The sequence below is a fragment of the Neoarius graeffei genome, chromosome 9 (genome assembly GCF_027579695.1).
Source record: "Neoarius graeffei isolate fNeoGra1 chromosome 9, fNeoGra1.pri, whole genome shotgun sequence".
In the NCBI taxonomy this organism is placed as follows: Eukaryota; Metazoa; Chordata; class Actinopteri; order Siluriformes; family Ariidae; genus Neoarius; species Neoarius graeffei.
The window spans coordinates 3004536-3020406 of NC_083577.1; the positions used below are offsets into that span (position 1 = coordinate 3004536).

The following is a 15871-nucleotide window of genomic DNA, read 5'->3' on the forward strand; positions in this document are numbered from 1 at the left end:
GTGGACTTCAAGTTTTCATACAAAGTGCTCTCAGTACAACCAAGTGAATGTGCTCAGAACACAAGGACGGTGACTTGAATTGGGGTACCTGCTCCTGAGAGGCAAATGTGTAATGGCTAGAGGTTGTTTCCGTAGTTGTTGTGTGTTCTGGCAGAGAACCAGTGGCCTCTCTGTCACTTGCCTGCTCAAGAACTGTCATGGATGAAATGTGCTTGATCTGTTTTGCCAACAAGGAAAATAATAATTGTCTTAGTTTCATTATAGAGGATATAGAGCTTGGTGGTGGGACAAGAAATATGAATGTGAAAAGGGTAATGAAAGAAAATGTATATAACAACTTGGAAAGGCAAGATGAAATTTGAGTTCATGGAAGTCAATGGAGGGACCAAGATGGAGGTGAATTAAAGGGTTGGATGGGTGACCACACCACTGAATGACCAAACTACCTGCTCGGTCGGAGGTGCAGGAAGAACAGTAGCAGTGGTGCTCTCGACACTGTGAGGCTCTGCCGAGCCAGCAAAAGGCTTGCGACTACGAGCCTGGTCCACTGCTGCCACCACAGTGGCAACAGCAACAGATTTGTCATCCACACTTTGCTGTTCCTTTCACACACGCAGGTTAAAATTAGGATGCAAAACAAAATGTGTTTGTTCATGTTTTCTTCAGCATTGCAAGTTGACACACATAAATGCATCATTTCAAATAGCAAAGACACAGGTACCTTTCTTTCTGGAAACGTTTTATACCTGGTCGATATGCAGATTTTATATTGAACAACGTGGCAGGATGAACGCCTTGCTGTTACATGCATGCAAATCAAGTTACCTCAAAAGTCAAGAAAGTAAGACTAAGTATTCTGCTCACCTCTTTCACAGCGACACCGCTGACTTGTTGCTGCATGGCAATGGAGCCTTCCCAGCGCTTCTCCACGCGGACCTGAGTAGTGGTTTGAACCTGCGCAGCTCTAGCTGCCATGCTGGCCATGTAGCTGGACTCAGACACATAACCCGCCTGTTTCCAAGGAGGCAGGACCTCTGTCACCTGTGTGACCTGTGTGACCTGTTTGCGGGTCATCACTGGGGACTTGACAGGTCTGATGGGTGATACAGACAGTCTTGTGGAGGGGGATACAGTTCTGCAAGAAAAAGAAGAATTTTTGAGAAGATTGTCTAACAATATCTTCCTCATTCTTAATGCCTATATATTTGTATCCACCTCAAGTAAAAATCCACCCTGAATGATTTGTAAATTATTATTTAATATACAATTAAGTAACTAACGTGACAGCCAAGATTTATTTTGTAATGAAATTCAGATTATGCTTTTTTTTCCCATTGAAACTTCTTTCATTGACATGTTAGCCTATTTTTGCTTTGGTTAAATGGTTTCTAAATTACCCACAATGCCATTTGTCTACCTCCTGATGGTAACAGCCCAGTAATTAATCGGAATACAGTCCATTTTAGGAACTGCTAATGGAGAGTCACCAACCCTGTTCCTGGGGATCTACTGCCATGTAGAATTCAATTCCACATATAATCAAACCCCCAATCTAACTAATCAAGTTCTTCATTGAGCACCAAAATACTAGACCCAACTGCAATTCATTAACACTGTTTAAAAAAATGTCCTATCATAATACATTCACTCTTCTTCAGTAACTTATTTTTTCTGGCAAAGATCATGGTCAGGAATCCTGGGGACATGGGCAAGAGGTGGCAATACTCCCGGGATGCCGTAGGTGCTAAAGAACGCAACTGGACTTGCTTGAAATCCTTGATGTTGTTTCACCTCTCATCTGAAAGGCTTCTTCAGTTCTGTCTGTCTTGTGGGGAGTCCCAGGTATTTATCCGCTAGTGGACTAAAAGCAACCCGAAATACCTGGAACTCCCCACTAGTCAGACAGAACTGAAGAAGCCTTTCAGATGAGAGGTGAAACGTCTTCAAGAATTTCAAGCAAGTCCAGTTGCCTTTAGTACCTATGGTTTACAATGACCTGGATGACTGAGAACCTTCACAGACATAGGCCCTGGATGGAACATTAGTCCATCACAGAAGAACTATGCACACACACACAGATTCACACCTAGGGGCAATTGAGAGTAGCCAGTCCACCTACCGGCACATTTTTCAGAGGAAAATAGAGAACCCAAAGGAAACCCATACAGACACTGAGGGAAGCCAGAAGCAGCTTTGGGACCAAAAGGTTGCTGGTTTGATTCCCTGGACCAGCAGGAATTGCTGAAGTGCAAGGCACCTAACCCCCAAAATGCTCCCCAGGGTGCTCTGGGTATGTTGTACATCGCTCTGGATGAGAGCATCTGCTAAATGCCATTGATGTAATGTAATATAATTTGTAAAACTCAATACCAAATGAAACCCAATTTGGGGACAGAACCAGGGATCTTGGATCTGTAAGGGGGTATTGCTTACTACTGCACAACCTTCTTCTTCTTTCAGCTGCTCCCATTAGGGGTCACCACAGCAGATCATCTGGATCCTCATATTTGATTTGGCATAGGTTGTACACCAGATGCCCTTCCTGACACAACCCTCCCCAGTATATCCAGACTTGGGACCAGCACTTGAACTGTGGGAGGAAACCCACACAGGCATGGGGAGAACAATGCAAACTCCACACAGAAAGGCCCCCATCAGCCATGAGCTTCAAACCTGGAACCTTCTTACTATGAGGTGACAGTGCTAACCACTGTACCACCATGCCACCTAACTGCTGCACAACCATGCTAGTCTAAGTCTAAAGTCCTTCCCGCACCATGCAATCAGGTGCACTGGGCAGCGTGGATCTCCGTTTCCATAGCTCTTGGCCTCTCGCCTATACAGCTAGGGTTACAGTGTGTGTGTGTGTGTGGGGGGGGGGGGGGGCTAGTCCTCTGGTAACTGTGAGAGTTTGACTCCCCACTTGTATCTGTATTGCTGCATGCCTTGCCAGACAGCAGTAGGTAACATTTTTATGACGGTCTTTGGTATGACCCGAACATAAGTAGAACTTGCAATCTCCCGATCAAGAGGCGGACACACTAACCACTAGGCCAACTCGTGGTAACACAACCATGCTGCATTATCACAAATCAATGATGTAGAAAATTCAAAACGTTGTTACCTGACAGGAGTCGGTGTGGGTGCCTTCACATGCCTCACAGGAGAAGGTGACTGTTGACGGGTAGCTGAAACTTTAGTCAGAAGGGATGGAGGGGACTTGGAGGTCGGTTTGGGTGGCACACGTGGAGGAGTCCTGTGGGCCATCTGTTGAGTCAAGACACCTGCTTCCACTTGCATTTGCATGGAAGCATCCTCGAAACGAGTTTCCATTCTCTGTGGATCGAACAAAAGCCAGATATTAACAGAGCAGAACAAAGGGTTGACAGGAAACTCTGCTTTCATTAAGATATATTGATTACCTTTTCCATTCTGGTTTGGCGGGTCTGTGAAATCTGGGAGCTTGAAATGACTGTCTTCATCTTCTTAGCAGGCACAGCTTCCTCTTCACCTGCACAACAGTTGGTAACTTTAGTTAGCATTGCAAAATTTGGTACAAGAAAATAATTTTGATGACCCTCTGAAGCATAACCTATTAAATACTTGCTTCCATATTTGAAATTCATATTACATATAAAGCATTAAGATTTCCACAGGTTCAAGATACAATCTAGAGTTATATTGTAAGAATTTACCTTGAACCAGTAGTTCTGCGGTTGAAGTGGCACGTCCACTGCTGTTGGAGGCACTAACTGAGTATGTCCCAGAGTCTTCAGGAAAAGCCTCTGCAATCAACAAGCTGTAAAGGTCTCCATCTTGAACAATCTGAAAGTCAGCAGAGCTCTGAATCTCAGCTCCCTCTCTGTAAAACTTCACCACAGGTGTAGGGATTCCTGTCACACGGACGTCCAGTCTCACTTTGCTTCCTTGTCTCACAGTCATGCTTTGAAGTCTCTGAATAAAGTTGGGTGGCGCAGTTTCCGCTGAAAGACAATTCATAAATCGCAGATTCAAACCAGAACAGAACTAACACCTACATCAAGAGTAGGCTATCAGAATGCATCACTGGTAACACTATGCTATTTTCATACAGGAGATAATCTTCTTCTTCCAGCTGCTCCCGTTAGGGGTCGCCATGGCGGATCATCATGAGCCATCACCCACACATTTGATCTGGCACAGGTTTTTATACCAGATGCCCTTCCTGACACAACCCTACCCAATCTATCCAGGCTTGGGATGGCACGAAGGATACACTGGCTTGGACAACCCCAGTGGCTGGGTATTATTCATACAGGAGAAACTGTTGGTTTAAATTCCACATGGATTTCTAAGGAAAAAAGGCTAACTACACAGACTAACTATCACTCATCATTTCATGACAGTAGGCAAAAAAAAAAAGAAGCAAAACTGATCATGTTGGGATTATTACTAAAGAAAGCCCTGATCTGAAATAAAGCATCATAGATTCAGGTAGTATTTCCTCTGAATTTTAATGCCATTAGCTAACAGATTAGCACAGAAAATTTGGTTGTACTATTGCTTATCTAATGATTATGCTCTGATAAATTTATGTTGTTCGACTGTAATTCAGAAAATATATGTGCATATAAAAGGATCCTTTTTGGCCACCATACGTAAACTATACATTCAAATACACAAATAGGGTTTTAAGTATTACAACAAAATGTGTAAATCACTAACCTTCCTTTAAAATAATGTTTCTTTAAAAATGTAAAATGTCTTTGTTTAACTTACTTTTGGTTTATTTAGTTTTCATTTTGTTGATATTTCTGGAAATCACTGGTGGTGTTATAGCTCTTGGCAATAAAATTTGAATTTTTGCTTTTTTGACAAGTCACTTAGCATTATTTACATAAATGTATTTAGTTATTTATTTAAAAACATAACCTATATTATTTTACCCTAATCACCTACACAACCTAACTTTATCTCTTTTTGAACCACCTAGCATTAACTTTTACAAAACAAACTTTTGCTTTTAGCATCAAAACTACCTAGCATTCCCCATTATAATAATTCGTCAGCATTAGCTCTTAATATTAAAAATCTAGTCTAACCTTCAAAGCTTTAAGAAAATGAAGCTTGTTAGCTTTCATTATCAAAGCTACTAAGCACTGGCACTTAGCAAAGTCTAGCTGGGACAAGAAAAACTAGCTAGTGGTAGCTATTAATAATAAAACTACATAGCATTAAACATTAGAAATCAAAGAGATCTAGCTTTGGCTTAGCTTTTATCTACCATTAGCTTTTCACAAATAAACTGGGACTGGCTCTTGGTGTCAATACTAACTACTGTTTTAGCTTTAGTGAGTAACAACCATCTGGTTCTACAACTACCAGATTCAAGCACAATCTAAACACAATTCCAATCTAAACAATCTAATGACAGCCTCAACACAATATTAACACAATATAAAAAATATCATCTCAACGCACTATCTCCACACAAGCCAAACACAGTTTACAGGCCATTTAAACAAAATCTAAACACAATTCAAACACAAACTAAACACAATCAAAAAACAAGCCAAACACAAACTACAAACAAACAATCTGAACACAAACTAAACAATCTGAACACAAACTAAACACAATCTGAACACAACCCAAACACAAACTAAACACAATCTGAACACAACCCAAACACAAACTAAACACAATCCGAACACAATCCGAACACAGTCCGAACACAAACTAAACAGAACCCAAACACAAACTGAACCCAATCTAAAAAAACTAAACACAACCCAAACATGATCTACATATAATCCAAACCTAATTTGAATGCAATCTAAGCTAAATACAGTCTAAACACAATCCAAACAAAATCAAAACCAAATCCAAACATCTTCCAAAACCAATCCAAGTCCAATCTAAACAGTGTCATCCCAACCTGAATCCAATGCAAACACCATCCAAAAACAATCTAAAGCCAATTTAAGCACAAAATAAAGATAATCTAAATGCAGTGTGGAGTGCAATCAAATCAATAATTTAAACACACAATGTAAACACACACGATAGACACTTTAAAACTCAATATGAACAATATCTAAGTCATTATGCCTTCGAGATTACTAGCCTTTTCCTGAGTATTAGCTGGGGCGTGAGCTGCTTTAACTGGGTTTAGACCAACTCCTTTAATCAAGCACTTTCCTTTACACTCCAAAACAATCAAAATATTTAAAACCAAGCAGATTCCTTTTTGTGGGTCTTCAGACCAGGGAGTTTTGCAGCCAGTGTCCCGTTTAACTGTAAAATAAATTCAGCTGAACCCCTCAGCACAGATTTATTTGAACATAACCCGACTGATATGTACAGTATAGTATTTAGTTGATATGTTAAATATCAGGTGAATCATTCACATGACTACTTGTTTGTAGGGTTATTGCAAACATTCATTCAATTCAAATAGCTCATCAGACAGATTATTAACTCCAAGAACTATATAATAATGAATGTCTGTAATGATGGTGCTTTGTAATTTTCAACACTGTAACAAACGAAATGACTTTGCTTTAAAGGCCTGAAGGAGGTCTACTGCTGCATTCTGATGCAATAACATGAAAAATGGACAGAAAGCAAGAAATTCAACAAAGCATCTAATTCATCTCATCTCATTATCTGTAGCCGCTTTATCCTGTTCTACAGGGTCGCAGGCGAGCTGGAGCCTATCCCAGCTGACTACGGGTGAAAGGCGGGGTTCACCCTGGACAAGTCGCCAGGTCATCACAGGGCTGACACATAGACACAGACAACCATTCACACTCACATTCACACCTACGCTCAATTTAGAGTCACCAGTTAACCTAACCTGCATGTCTTTGGACTGTGGGGGAAACCGGAGCACCCGGAGGAAACCCACGCGGACACGGGGAGAACATGCAAACTCCACACAGAAAGGCCCTCGCTGGCCACGGGGCTCGAACCCGGACCTTCTTGCTGTGAGGCGACAGCGCTAACCACTACACCACCGTGCCGCCCAAGCATCTAATTGTGGATGAATATTTACTGAGGAGCAGGGGTTGAGTATCTTCTCAAACCACAAACTAGATATGTTTCCATTTTCAACCATGACATAAACCTTCATATCACATGCTGTACCTTAGTGCTTACTGACACTGTACTATAAATACTCGTCTTTAATCTCTGTGGACACGATACGGGTCTTTAACAGCTGATCCGGTTTTGATTTGGCAGAGACCAGCATTTAACAAAATCACAACCTGCACACTTAATTCTAGACTTTTACATTTAATCCTGACTTGTATTATATTACAGCACTGAATGCTAACAGCAGCGATAACTTGCTTGAGAATATTCTCCAAACTTATGAGCTGTAATAAGAGGCATATTTAACCGTGACATTTGAGAATACATTTGATAACTGACTATATGCAATCTTGTTGATGTGTCCAGTTCAGAATTATCTCATTTTTTATTCTATCCACATTCACTGGATATGAGCAATTGTGTGCTCTGATTAGCTACTCTACTACTAGGATATCAGCTCGTATACCATGAGTAGAGAAAAACAAAATGGTGGAGCGTGTTGCTGAAGCAACCAAGGACGAAATAGAAACTCAACTCAAAAACAAAACCCCAAAAAATACAAAAAAAAAAAAGCAACAAAATGTGGAATAAAATATTTGATGGTAAGAATGTTTCTTTTTTTATTTTTCAAGAATTATTATTATCGCATTTTTCACAAATTGCTCCTGTCATTTCGCCGGTTTGTTTACATTCTAAGCGGAAATGATTTTGTCTGACGTTTTGTATAAAGTTTTTATTTATCGAATTTGCAAAAAATAAAGATGCTCTGTTTCTCAAACTCCAGTGAATGTGGATAGAATAAAACTCAATCTCGTCGTACATGGATTATAGACAACTATCAGCTCGTGTACGACTCAATTTCGTGGAATAACTGTTAAATACAGGGTTAGTCAAAATTATGTTAACACTAATGGATTATTTTTCTCCTGCAGATAGATGTACGCCATGGGTGACAGATTAAATGGTGCTGTTGCTCGCTGGTTTTTGTGTGTTGAACACGATGGCGAACAGATTGAGACCGTCCTGTAAATCATCTTGCACATATAATGTATGTTTTGTGAGTAAATGGTTTCTACTATTTAAATGTTAACATAATTTTGACTAACCCTGTATTACAGAGACACGAGTGTTTTAGTGTGAAATACGCCACTCATATTTTTCATCCGAGCTCCATCCGGGACATGGAGAACCAAAACCGGGACATAAATCTCTATCTGTCACTCGTGCAGAAATCGATGAGTTGTTTTGATAAATTTGGGGACTTTTTGTTTGTGAATGTGTCGCTATAATAAAAAGAAAATCACACGTTGGCTTGAAGATATGAAGTTTATCTTCTCATGTTGAAAAACTTGCATTTTTCATATGAAATACATCTGAGTGACATATTTCCCGATATTTCACTCCGATGACATCACTCCTAGTGTGAATTGGTTCAAAATTAAAATTCTTTTGATTAACTTGCGCATTTTTTTTTTTTTTTTTTGTGGATGTGTCCATATAATATAAAGAATATTACACGGTGGTGCGAAGAGATGAAGTTTATCTTCTCGTGTTGAAAATATTTTCACTTCTTCACTTCACTCATCGTGAATATACGTATACATTCACCACTCGAAGACAAACTTCATATATTTGCGCGACTGTGTAATATCCTTTATGTCATATATATCATATTATTCACATTAAGAAGTGCAAACCCAGTGCCGAGTGCACAAATGTAAACTGCTTTCAAGCTCAGTGAGTAAACATATTAGCTGCATCTCAAATTACATACTTCAGATACTTTTATATGTGAATAGTGTGTTCACATTGGGAACTTCAGTGAGCTCTAGTTCACTTTTAATACTCTGATGTATGGAACGCTGGATAATTGTTTGTCTTATGGGAAAATTCCATTTTTATAAAGCCAGAGTGCCTTGATACTGAGTCTAATTTTAGATCTATTTCTTTTGATGTATGAATGATAAACTCGATGTATACAGATGGATGGATGTCCTTATGGCTGCAGTGTTTGTTCTGTCCTGTGTCGTGTCCTTCAGATAAAACACACACACACACACTGGACACTTTTGCACTTAGTCATTGCAGCCTGCTCAAGGGCCAGGGTAAAGGAGTAGCTAAAGGGGCGGCGCCATCAAGCGGTGCTGTGGTTTAAATTTTGCTAAAATGCAGTTGCATCAATTGAGAATTTTATTAAGTATGTAAATTAAAAGCAAAATGTTTAGCTGGAACTGGAATTGTTTGATTTTAAAATAAAATGTATTGGAGCAGGCGGCATGGGGGTGCAGTCACGTCACATCAAGAAGGTTCTGGATTTGAACCTTGCAGCCTTTCTGTGTGGAGTCTGCATGTTCTCTCCGTGTCTATGTGGGTTTCCTTCGGATATTCTGGTTTCCTCCTACAGTCCAAAGACATGTGGATTAGGTCAACTTGCTACTCTAAATTGCCCACAGGTGTGAACGGTTGTTTGTCTCTGCGTTAGCCCTGAGATAGATCGACAACCTGCCCAGGGTGAACCCCACCTCTCGCTCAAAGTCAGCTGGGATTGGCTCCAGCTTCCCCATGACCCTGATCGATAAGTGGTATAGATAATGGATGGATTTGTTGAAGCTCGTTTTGGTGCAGCTGTCCAGTCACATGACCTACCATGTAGTAATTTGTGACGCAGCTATCTATTGCAACAAAATGTCAACCCAGTGTTCTCGGAGATGTTCTCCTACCTGTAACCAGGAGTTCAGCAGTGCTAGTGGCTTGTCCAGCGCCATTGGTGGCTCTCACAGAAAATCTTCCGCTGTGTGCGGCTGTCACGGCGGGGATCCTCAGAACAGCGCGGCCTTCGCTGAACGAGATCTGAGCGCCGGGCAGAGCGGCAGCAGAAAGAACCTGGCCATCACGAAACCAGCTCACCTCAGGAACTGGATTACCTGATCCAAAAATTAGGGATCATATTAAAAATAGCTCTTTCATTTATGACTATCAATTAAAAAAAAAAACTTTAATAAAAAATTTAAGCAAATGTTCAACATTTTTAGATCTGCTTCAGATAATTTTATAATTATTTGCAGTCAGAAGTGTTTCCTGAAATAATGATGTTTTCTCAGTAATACAGAGAAATAATAATAATAATAGATGTTCTTGAGTGCTTACATTGGGACATTTCATGATATTATATTAAAGTCAGTTTACATTGTCATAGTGCTTGCTTTAAATAATCATTTTTCATCGCAAACAAGAAATCAAAACTCCTCCTTACCACTAACTTGGGCTTCGAACGTTGCGGCACTACCCTCAAGTGCCACAACGCTCTGAAGCGGCTGTGTAAATGTTGGCGCCTGTGTTGTCATGATGGTAGGCACCCTGAGAGAAAGACAAACAACATAGCACTGATTACTGCTTCACACACAGGAGTCAACCAACCGCAATTATAAAGAAATTAAGAGTCATGAGCAGGGTATTTTTATCCAAATAATCATTGTAACGACTCCCCAGCAGCTGGCTGAAGAGCAGGTTGTCACTTGAGAGATCAGTGGCTCCATGGGGTCTGGGTTTTAGGCCAAACCTTCGCATCGAGCATTGACTGACAGCTCATAGACATGACAGTAACAACTGGCACCTTTGGTTTCTCCGTCACCTCATTTACAATGACTTTTCACTCCTGTTACCTTCCTCCAGCACATATATACATACACACATATCCATATTTAATGGTTTAACACTGGTGTTTTATTTAGGGGGGTTTTTAGGAGTGAGCTACTTGTTAGTCATATAATGATGCGTCAGTGATCAGATGATAAATCAGACTGACTGGTTGATTCATGGTGACAAATGTGAGCATTTCAAGTGTGCGTGCACACACACACACAGCTATTTATGATTTGCATGCACCATTATACAATTATTTCAGTTTTTCAAATACAAATCAAATATTGTTCAGAATCTTTCGCAAACTATTTTTACCATCAGTCCAAAAAAACCCACAAAGTGAATTGTTACGGTTATTATAGCTCTTCTAAAAGCGATACCTTTCTAATAGTTATAGGAGGTTTTGTAACCAGTACCTTCAAAATGGCCTGGCAGCTGCACATGACCTTTACCAAAAATAGCTTGTGTGTCTGTGCCAGTAAAACTGATGCTCAGATAAAGTGGCTCTCAGTAGTAAGTGGATGCATGTTAAATACAAATTCACATAGTCTAATTTAACTAAAGACCAAATTTTATCATTCGTGCTTTGCTCAAACTGTTAAAAGCACACAGTGTTATTTATTGTGTATGTGCTTTCAGGTCTAGATGTGATTTTAAAAGTCTTTGTTGTATAAACATAGCAAGGAACAGCAAGGGAATTAAAGCCAATAAGTGCTATTAACTATCAATAAAGTGATCCTGCAATTTCAAAGTTTCGTAAGAGTCTGTTGGGATGCAGCATAAACAATCACCCATCCATCATCTGTCCAAACTTGTGAAAGAACAGCACATAAAGTCACATGATCAGTTATCTCATTGCCTCGTGATAACTTCAGGAATGATAAAATTTTGGGAAAAAAACTAAAAACTTCCCAAGAAATTGAAGCCCCGGTGTCACAAAAGGCTGGATCTAAAAATAATCAGTCCCTTTGCTTGATTGACAGTCACCATGTGGCACATAGCTGGAGGTGCAACTGATAGCCCTGCTGCTGATTCCCTTAAAAAGACATCACGGCCGAGCTGGGACACCACTCCAATGCTATCACAGGCTATTCTTGGCTTTTCCCAAATCATCGCACCATATAATAACCAAAGGGGGATGAAAAATTCCAATCTAAAATCAATTATTGTGTAAAACAGGTCTGTCTTATTATTGCCTCCTTATCCCACCTTTCAGCAGGGCCCCTGGTGTGCGTACAGAATGTCTCAGTCAGAGTTTCGTCACATTTTTATTATTTGTGCAAATCATTCCATGACAAAACAACAAAATGCAAATCGTACATTTTTAAACAAGTGTCCAGGATGTAGGTACAAGGGCATGAAGCTTACTTACTTGTATCCACAAGAGTGCCCTGAACTGTGGGGACGGAGCCCAAAGGGGTGTTAGTCTTCTGAAACAAACTCCTTATCCAGAAATGTTTTCCAAAATCCAGTGTGAGAACGGTTGAGCCTCAAGAATATTCCCAAAAAAACAAAACTACACAGGTTGGGATCCGTGTAGTTTTGCTTTCCCCCCAGCAATCCCTACACCCGAGGCAAGGCTGGGAATGCTCCAACTGCTCAGAAGTGCTAATACGCTATTTTTGCTTTATATACCTCGAGACCTGACAGCATCATCACCTCATCTCTACAGCCTATTGGACAACCGGGGCATCATGGGAGATGGAGGCTATGGACACCTGTCACTCACTTAACACTGGCCAGGGTGTAAAACAGGATGTTCACCAACCCCCTATATATATATATATATATATATATATATACACACACAATTCTCAGAGTCGAACATTTGAAAGTTGAGTGTACATTGACTAAGTTGACAAAGAAAATGTAAAAAGAGAGATGCAAGATAAGAAAGTCAAACAGAGACTGTCCCTGACAATCATGTTTCAGGGTTCCCCTCTTTCCTTACACAATCTGTTTGTAGGAGACACACACACACACACTCCAACACTTGTCCGGTTTGCCCAGTTTTCCTAAAAGCTCCTCATGTTTTCAATCTTGAAATGAATTTAAAACCCAACAACTATATTAAGAGCAGTCAATATGGCTGTCGAGAGATAGACAGGTTTTCAGATTGCGAAAATAGAGATGGTAAAGCATCTAAACATAGCCAGTGGCCCACTGAGGAAGAATTTCTGACTAACACGTGGTATATTTAATACCATCAGACACAAATTTATTAAAATGTACAATATATTCACAACATTAAAACTATTGCACAAAGTATAGAGAGAAGTGATCTTGAAAAAAAAAAAAAAAACACATGAACACTTGCAAATCCTGAAAAAATATGTATTTGTTTTGTTAATCAAATCTGCCTTATACATCAACACAACTGAAAAACGTCCTACAACATTTCAGAATTTACTGTTGTGTTAATTTGCCTGTCTCATACATGATTAAGTCAGAGCTCCTGAGCTGAAATCCACACCCTGACACTTCATTCCCAGTCTCCTGGCTCGAATATTCCGTATCCACACTCGATCTCCACTCTAGCCGATGTGGTGTTTGGTGATCGAGTTCATGTACCACGGCATCTGCACCACCTGGCTCACGTTGAGGCCTTGTTACTGGTCTCGGTGTCAGAACTGTGCACATTACAACATATAGTTAGATTTATCTGCTATTTCCTCTTATAAGAGTACAGTGAACCAAAAATAGCCTCAGTGTGGTTGGAGCTCATACTGGGCACTGTTACTGTGTGCGAGTTTGAAATCCAATCACTCCTGTAGGAGGAGTAGCGATTTTTGTGAAATTGTACAGTATATGACCCCTGTGTAGCTGCATCCATGGCAGGTGGTGCCACCTGGTGAACAATTCTTGTTAGAATATGTCTTTAGAGTCTTCTGGATGAGTTTCAGTGAAAACATCTGAGCAGTTTACAAAGAGTAACCTTTAATGTGACGAGTCACCCACAATTTTCAGACGCCCATAAAATCATAAATATGACAGGTGGCACCACCGTCCTGACAACTTTTATGCACACCCACCTGGGGAACACTGTATGTGAGTTTGATCAAAATCTGATCACTCCTGTAGGAGGAGTAGCGATTTTTGTAAATTGTGGACAGATGGTGGATGGATGATGGATGGATGTCGCGTGATCGCATAAGCTCATTCAGTCTGGCCTACAGCCGGGTGAGCTAAATATAAGATTATTAAACCTACTTCTAGACATTGTTATAGATTTCAATATTTAAATTATCTTATTCTACAGGCAGATAATTTTACTTCTTTCAAGACCTAAATGCTTAAAATGAGCAAATTTATTTGTCAGTAGAACAAGATACTGCTTTAGAAATGTCCAGAAATAGTTTCTCTTATATTTGGTTTAAAGTCATCTTATAATAAGAAATATGAGATAAATTAGAATACGTTCAAGATATTTTCAGTTGCGAAGATGTTATCAAGCATTTTAGCAAGGGTAAGCCATGGCCTAATGGTTAGTGAAGCAGCTTTGGGACCAAAACATTGCTGGTTCAATTCCCTGGACCAGCAGGAATGGCTGAAGTGCCCTTCATATTACAAAATCATTTGAATGCCATGTGGCCTTTCCCACCCATTTGGTTTTATAATCAGCAACCTCCAACTTTGACAACACTTAACCACAGAATGGACCATTTGCACCCCAACACTCGACCTTTTCTGCAGAAGCTTGTTCCCTCATCTATGTGAGATTTTAGGTGGGGTTTACATTAGACCGTATCAGCGGATCATCAGATTAACGTGTTTAAAACGATTAGTGTGCACACAGCAACGCCAATACACGATTCGCGTGCACACAGCAACGCCAATACACGGATACGCTCGGCTCCGCAGGCATCCTGCGCTCCAAATCACTCCGCCCTGAACAGCGAGCGCCCTCTGGAGGGTGCGCACTCCGGCCCTGCACAGCTCACAGAGCGCACGAGTGAAGCGCACGAGCAGTGATTCGGGACTGAGCCGCTGTGTGTGTGATCTCAGTGCATGTCGGGTATGCGCGTCACTTACCACTTGCAAGTGGAAGGATGGCAAGCCTAAAGACAATCATAACTACACAATGGGCAGTATTTGCATCAGTATTTGCAGTATTTTCATACTTTTATACTCTTTAATGAAAGGTGATACAAGGCGGAAGTCCGCGCCGTTTTTCAGCAGTCGCGTCACATGACCAACGCCAGCAAATCAGGAAGGTGGATGTCACAGTGACGTTGTCCAATGACGACACCAGCTAGAGCTCAGCACAGCGTATCCGCGTATTCTCAATGTTTACACAGCACCGGATCAGACACGATCTGGATTGAATACGTGGACCCTGGCGGATTCCCGTTTCCCGGCGTTTCCAGGCGTTTTAATGTAAACGGACAGTGCATCCGCAAAGAAAACGAGACAGATACGGTCTAATGTAAACTTGGCCTTAACCGACTGTAATTCCATTGTACTTAGAGGTTTTAAAAGCTCTAAATTGCAACAGATCTTAAACATAAAGAGCATCTCACACTTCATTTTTGGACAGTTTGGAAAAGGCAGGGAATCTCACACGTACAGTATCAGTCTAAAGTTTGGACACACCTTCTAATTCAATGTATTTTCTTTATTTTTTTTTATTAAAAGACACTTCATGTTTTAAAGTAATGTTGGATGTTGTTTCTCTTTACTGAGTCGAGCGGTTCTTGATATAATGCTGTATGGATTACTCCAGTTGTGGTGTGGAATAGGACTATTTACTGTATTATTTACTGTTTGATCTGAAACGCATTAAGAAGGCAAGAAACTCGTCCACTAATGACCTTTTGACGAGACACAGCTGTTAATTGAAAAGTATTCCAGGTGACTCCCTCATGAAGCTGGTTAAGAGAATGACAAGAGTGTACAAAGGGTCATCAAGGGAAACGCTGGATACGCTGAGGAATCTAAAATATTGAATATTTTTTCACATAATTCCATATACTGTATGTTCCAGTTGATGTTTCATAGTTTTCATGTCTTCAGTATTGTTCTGTAGAAAAAAGTCTCAATACAGAAAAAACAATGAATGAGTAGGGGTGTACAAACTTTTGACTGGTACCATAAGTTTATATACTTATCACAAGTACACCAATTCAATGTGATCCTTGCTCTATCATTTAAA

The 15871-nt window shown here is 40.3% G+C and overlaps 1 protein-coding gene across 1 annotated transcript in view; it reads right to left on the reverse strand.

Annotated features, from left to right (window-relative positions):
- ttn.2 (titin, tandem duplicate 2) overlaps nucleotides 1-12298 on the reverse strand; it is a 268706-nt gene extending 256408 nt beyond the window's left edge. The window contains exons 1-9 of the mRNA XM_060928918.1: nucleotides 12092-12298; nucleotides 10331-10434; nucleotides 9798-10001; nucleotides 3696-3983; nucleotides 3423-3511; nucleotides 3125-3336; nucleotides 889-1135; nucleotides 447-602; nucleotides 89-217 (exon numbers count right to left, since the gene is read on the reverse strand). Of these exons, the coding sequence (XP_060784901.1) occupies nucleotides 89-217; nucleotides 447-602; nucleotides 889-1135; nucleotides 3125-3336; nucleotides 3423-3511; nucleotides 3696-3983; nucleotides 9798-10001; nucleotides 10331-10421 (1416 nt within the window). The 5' untranslated portion in view covers nucleotides 10422-10434; nucleotides 12092-12298. The remainder of the gene's footprint in view (nucleotides 1-88; nucleotides 218-446; nucleotides 603-888; nucleotides 1136-3124; nucleotides 3337-3422; nucleotides 3512-3695; nucleotides 3984-9797; nucleotides 10002-10330; nucleotides 10435-12091) is intronic.
- Nucleotides 12299-15871: the final 3573 nt, after the last annotated feature.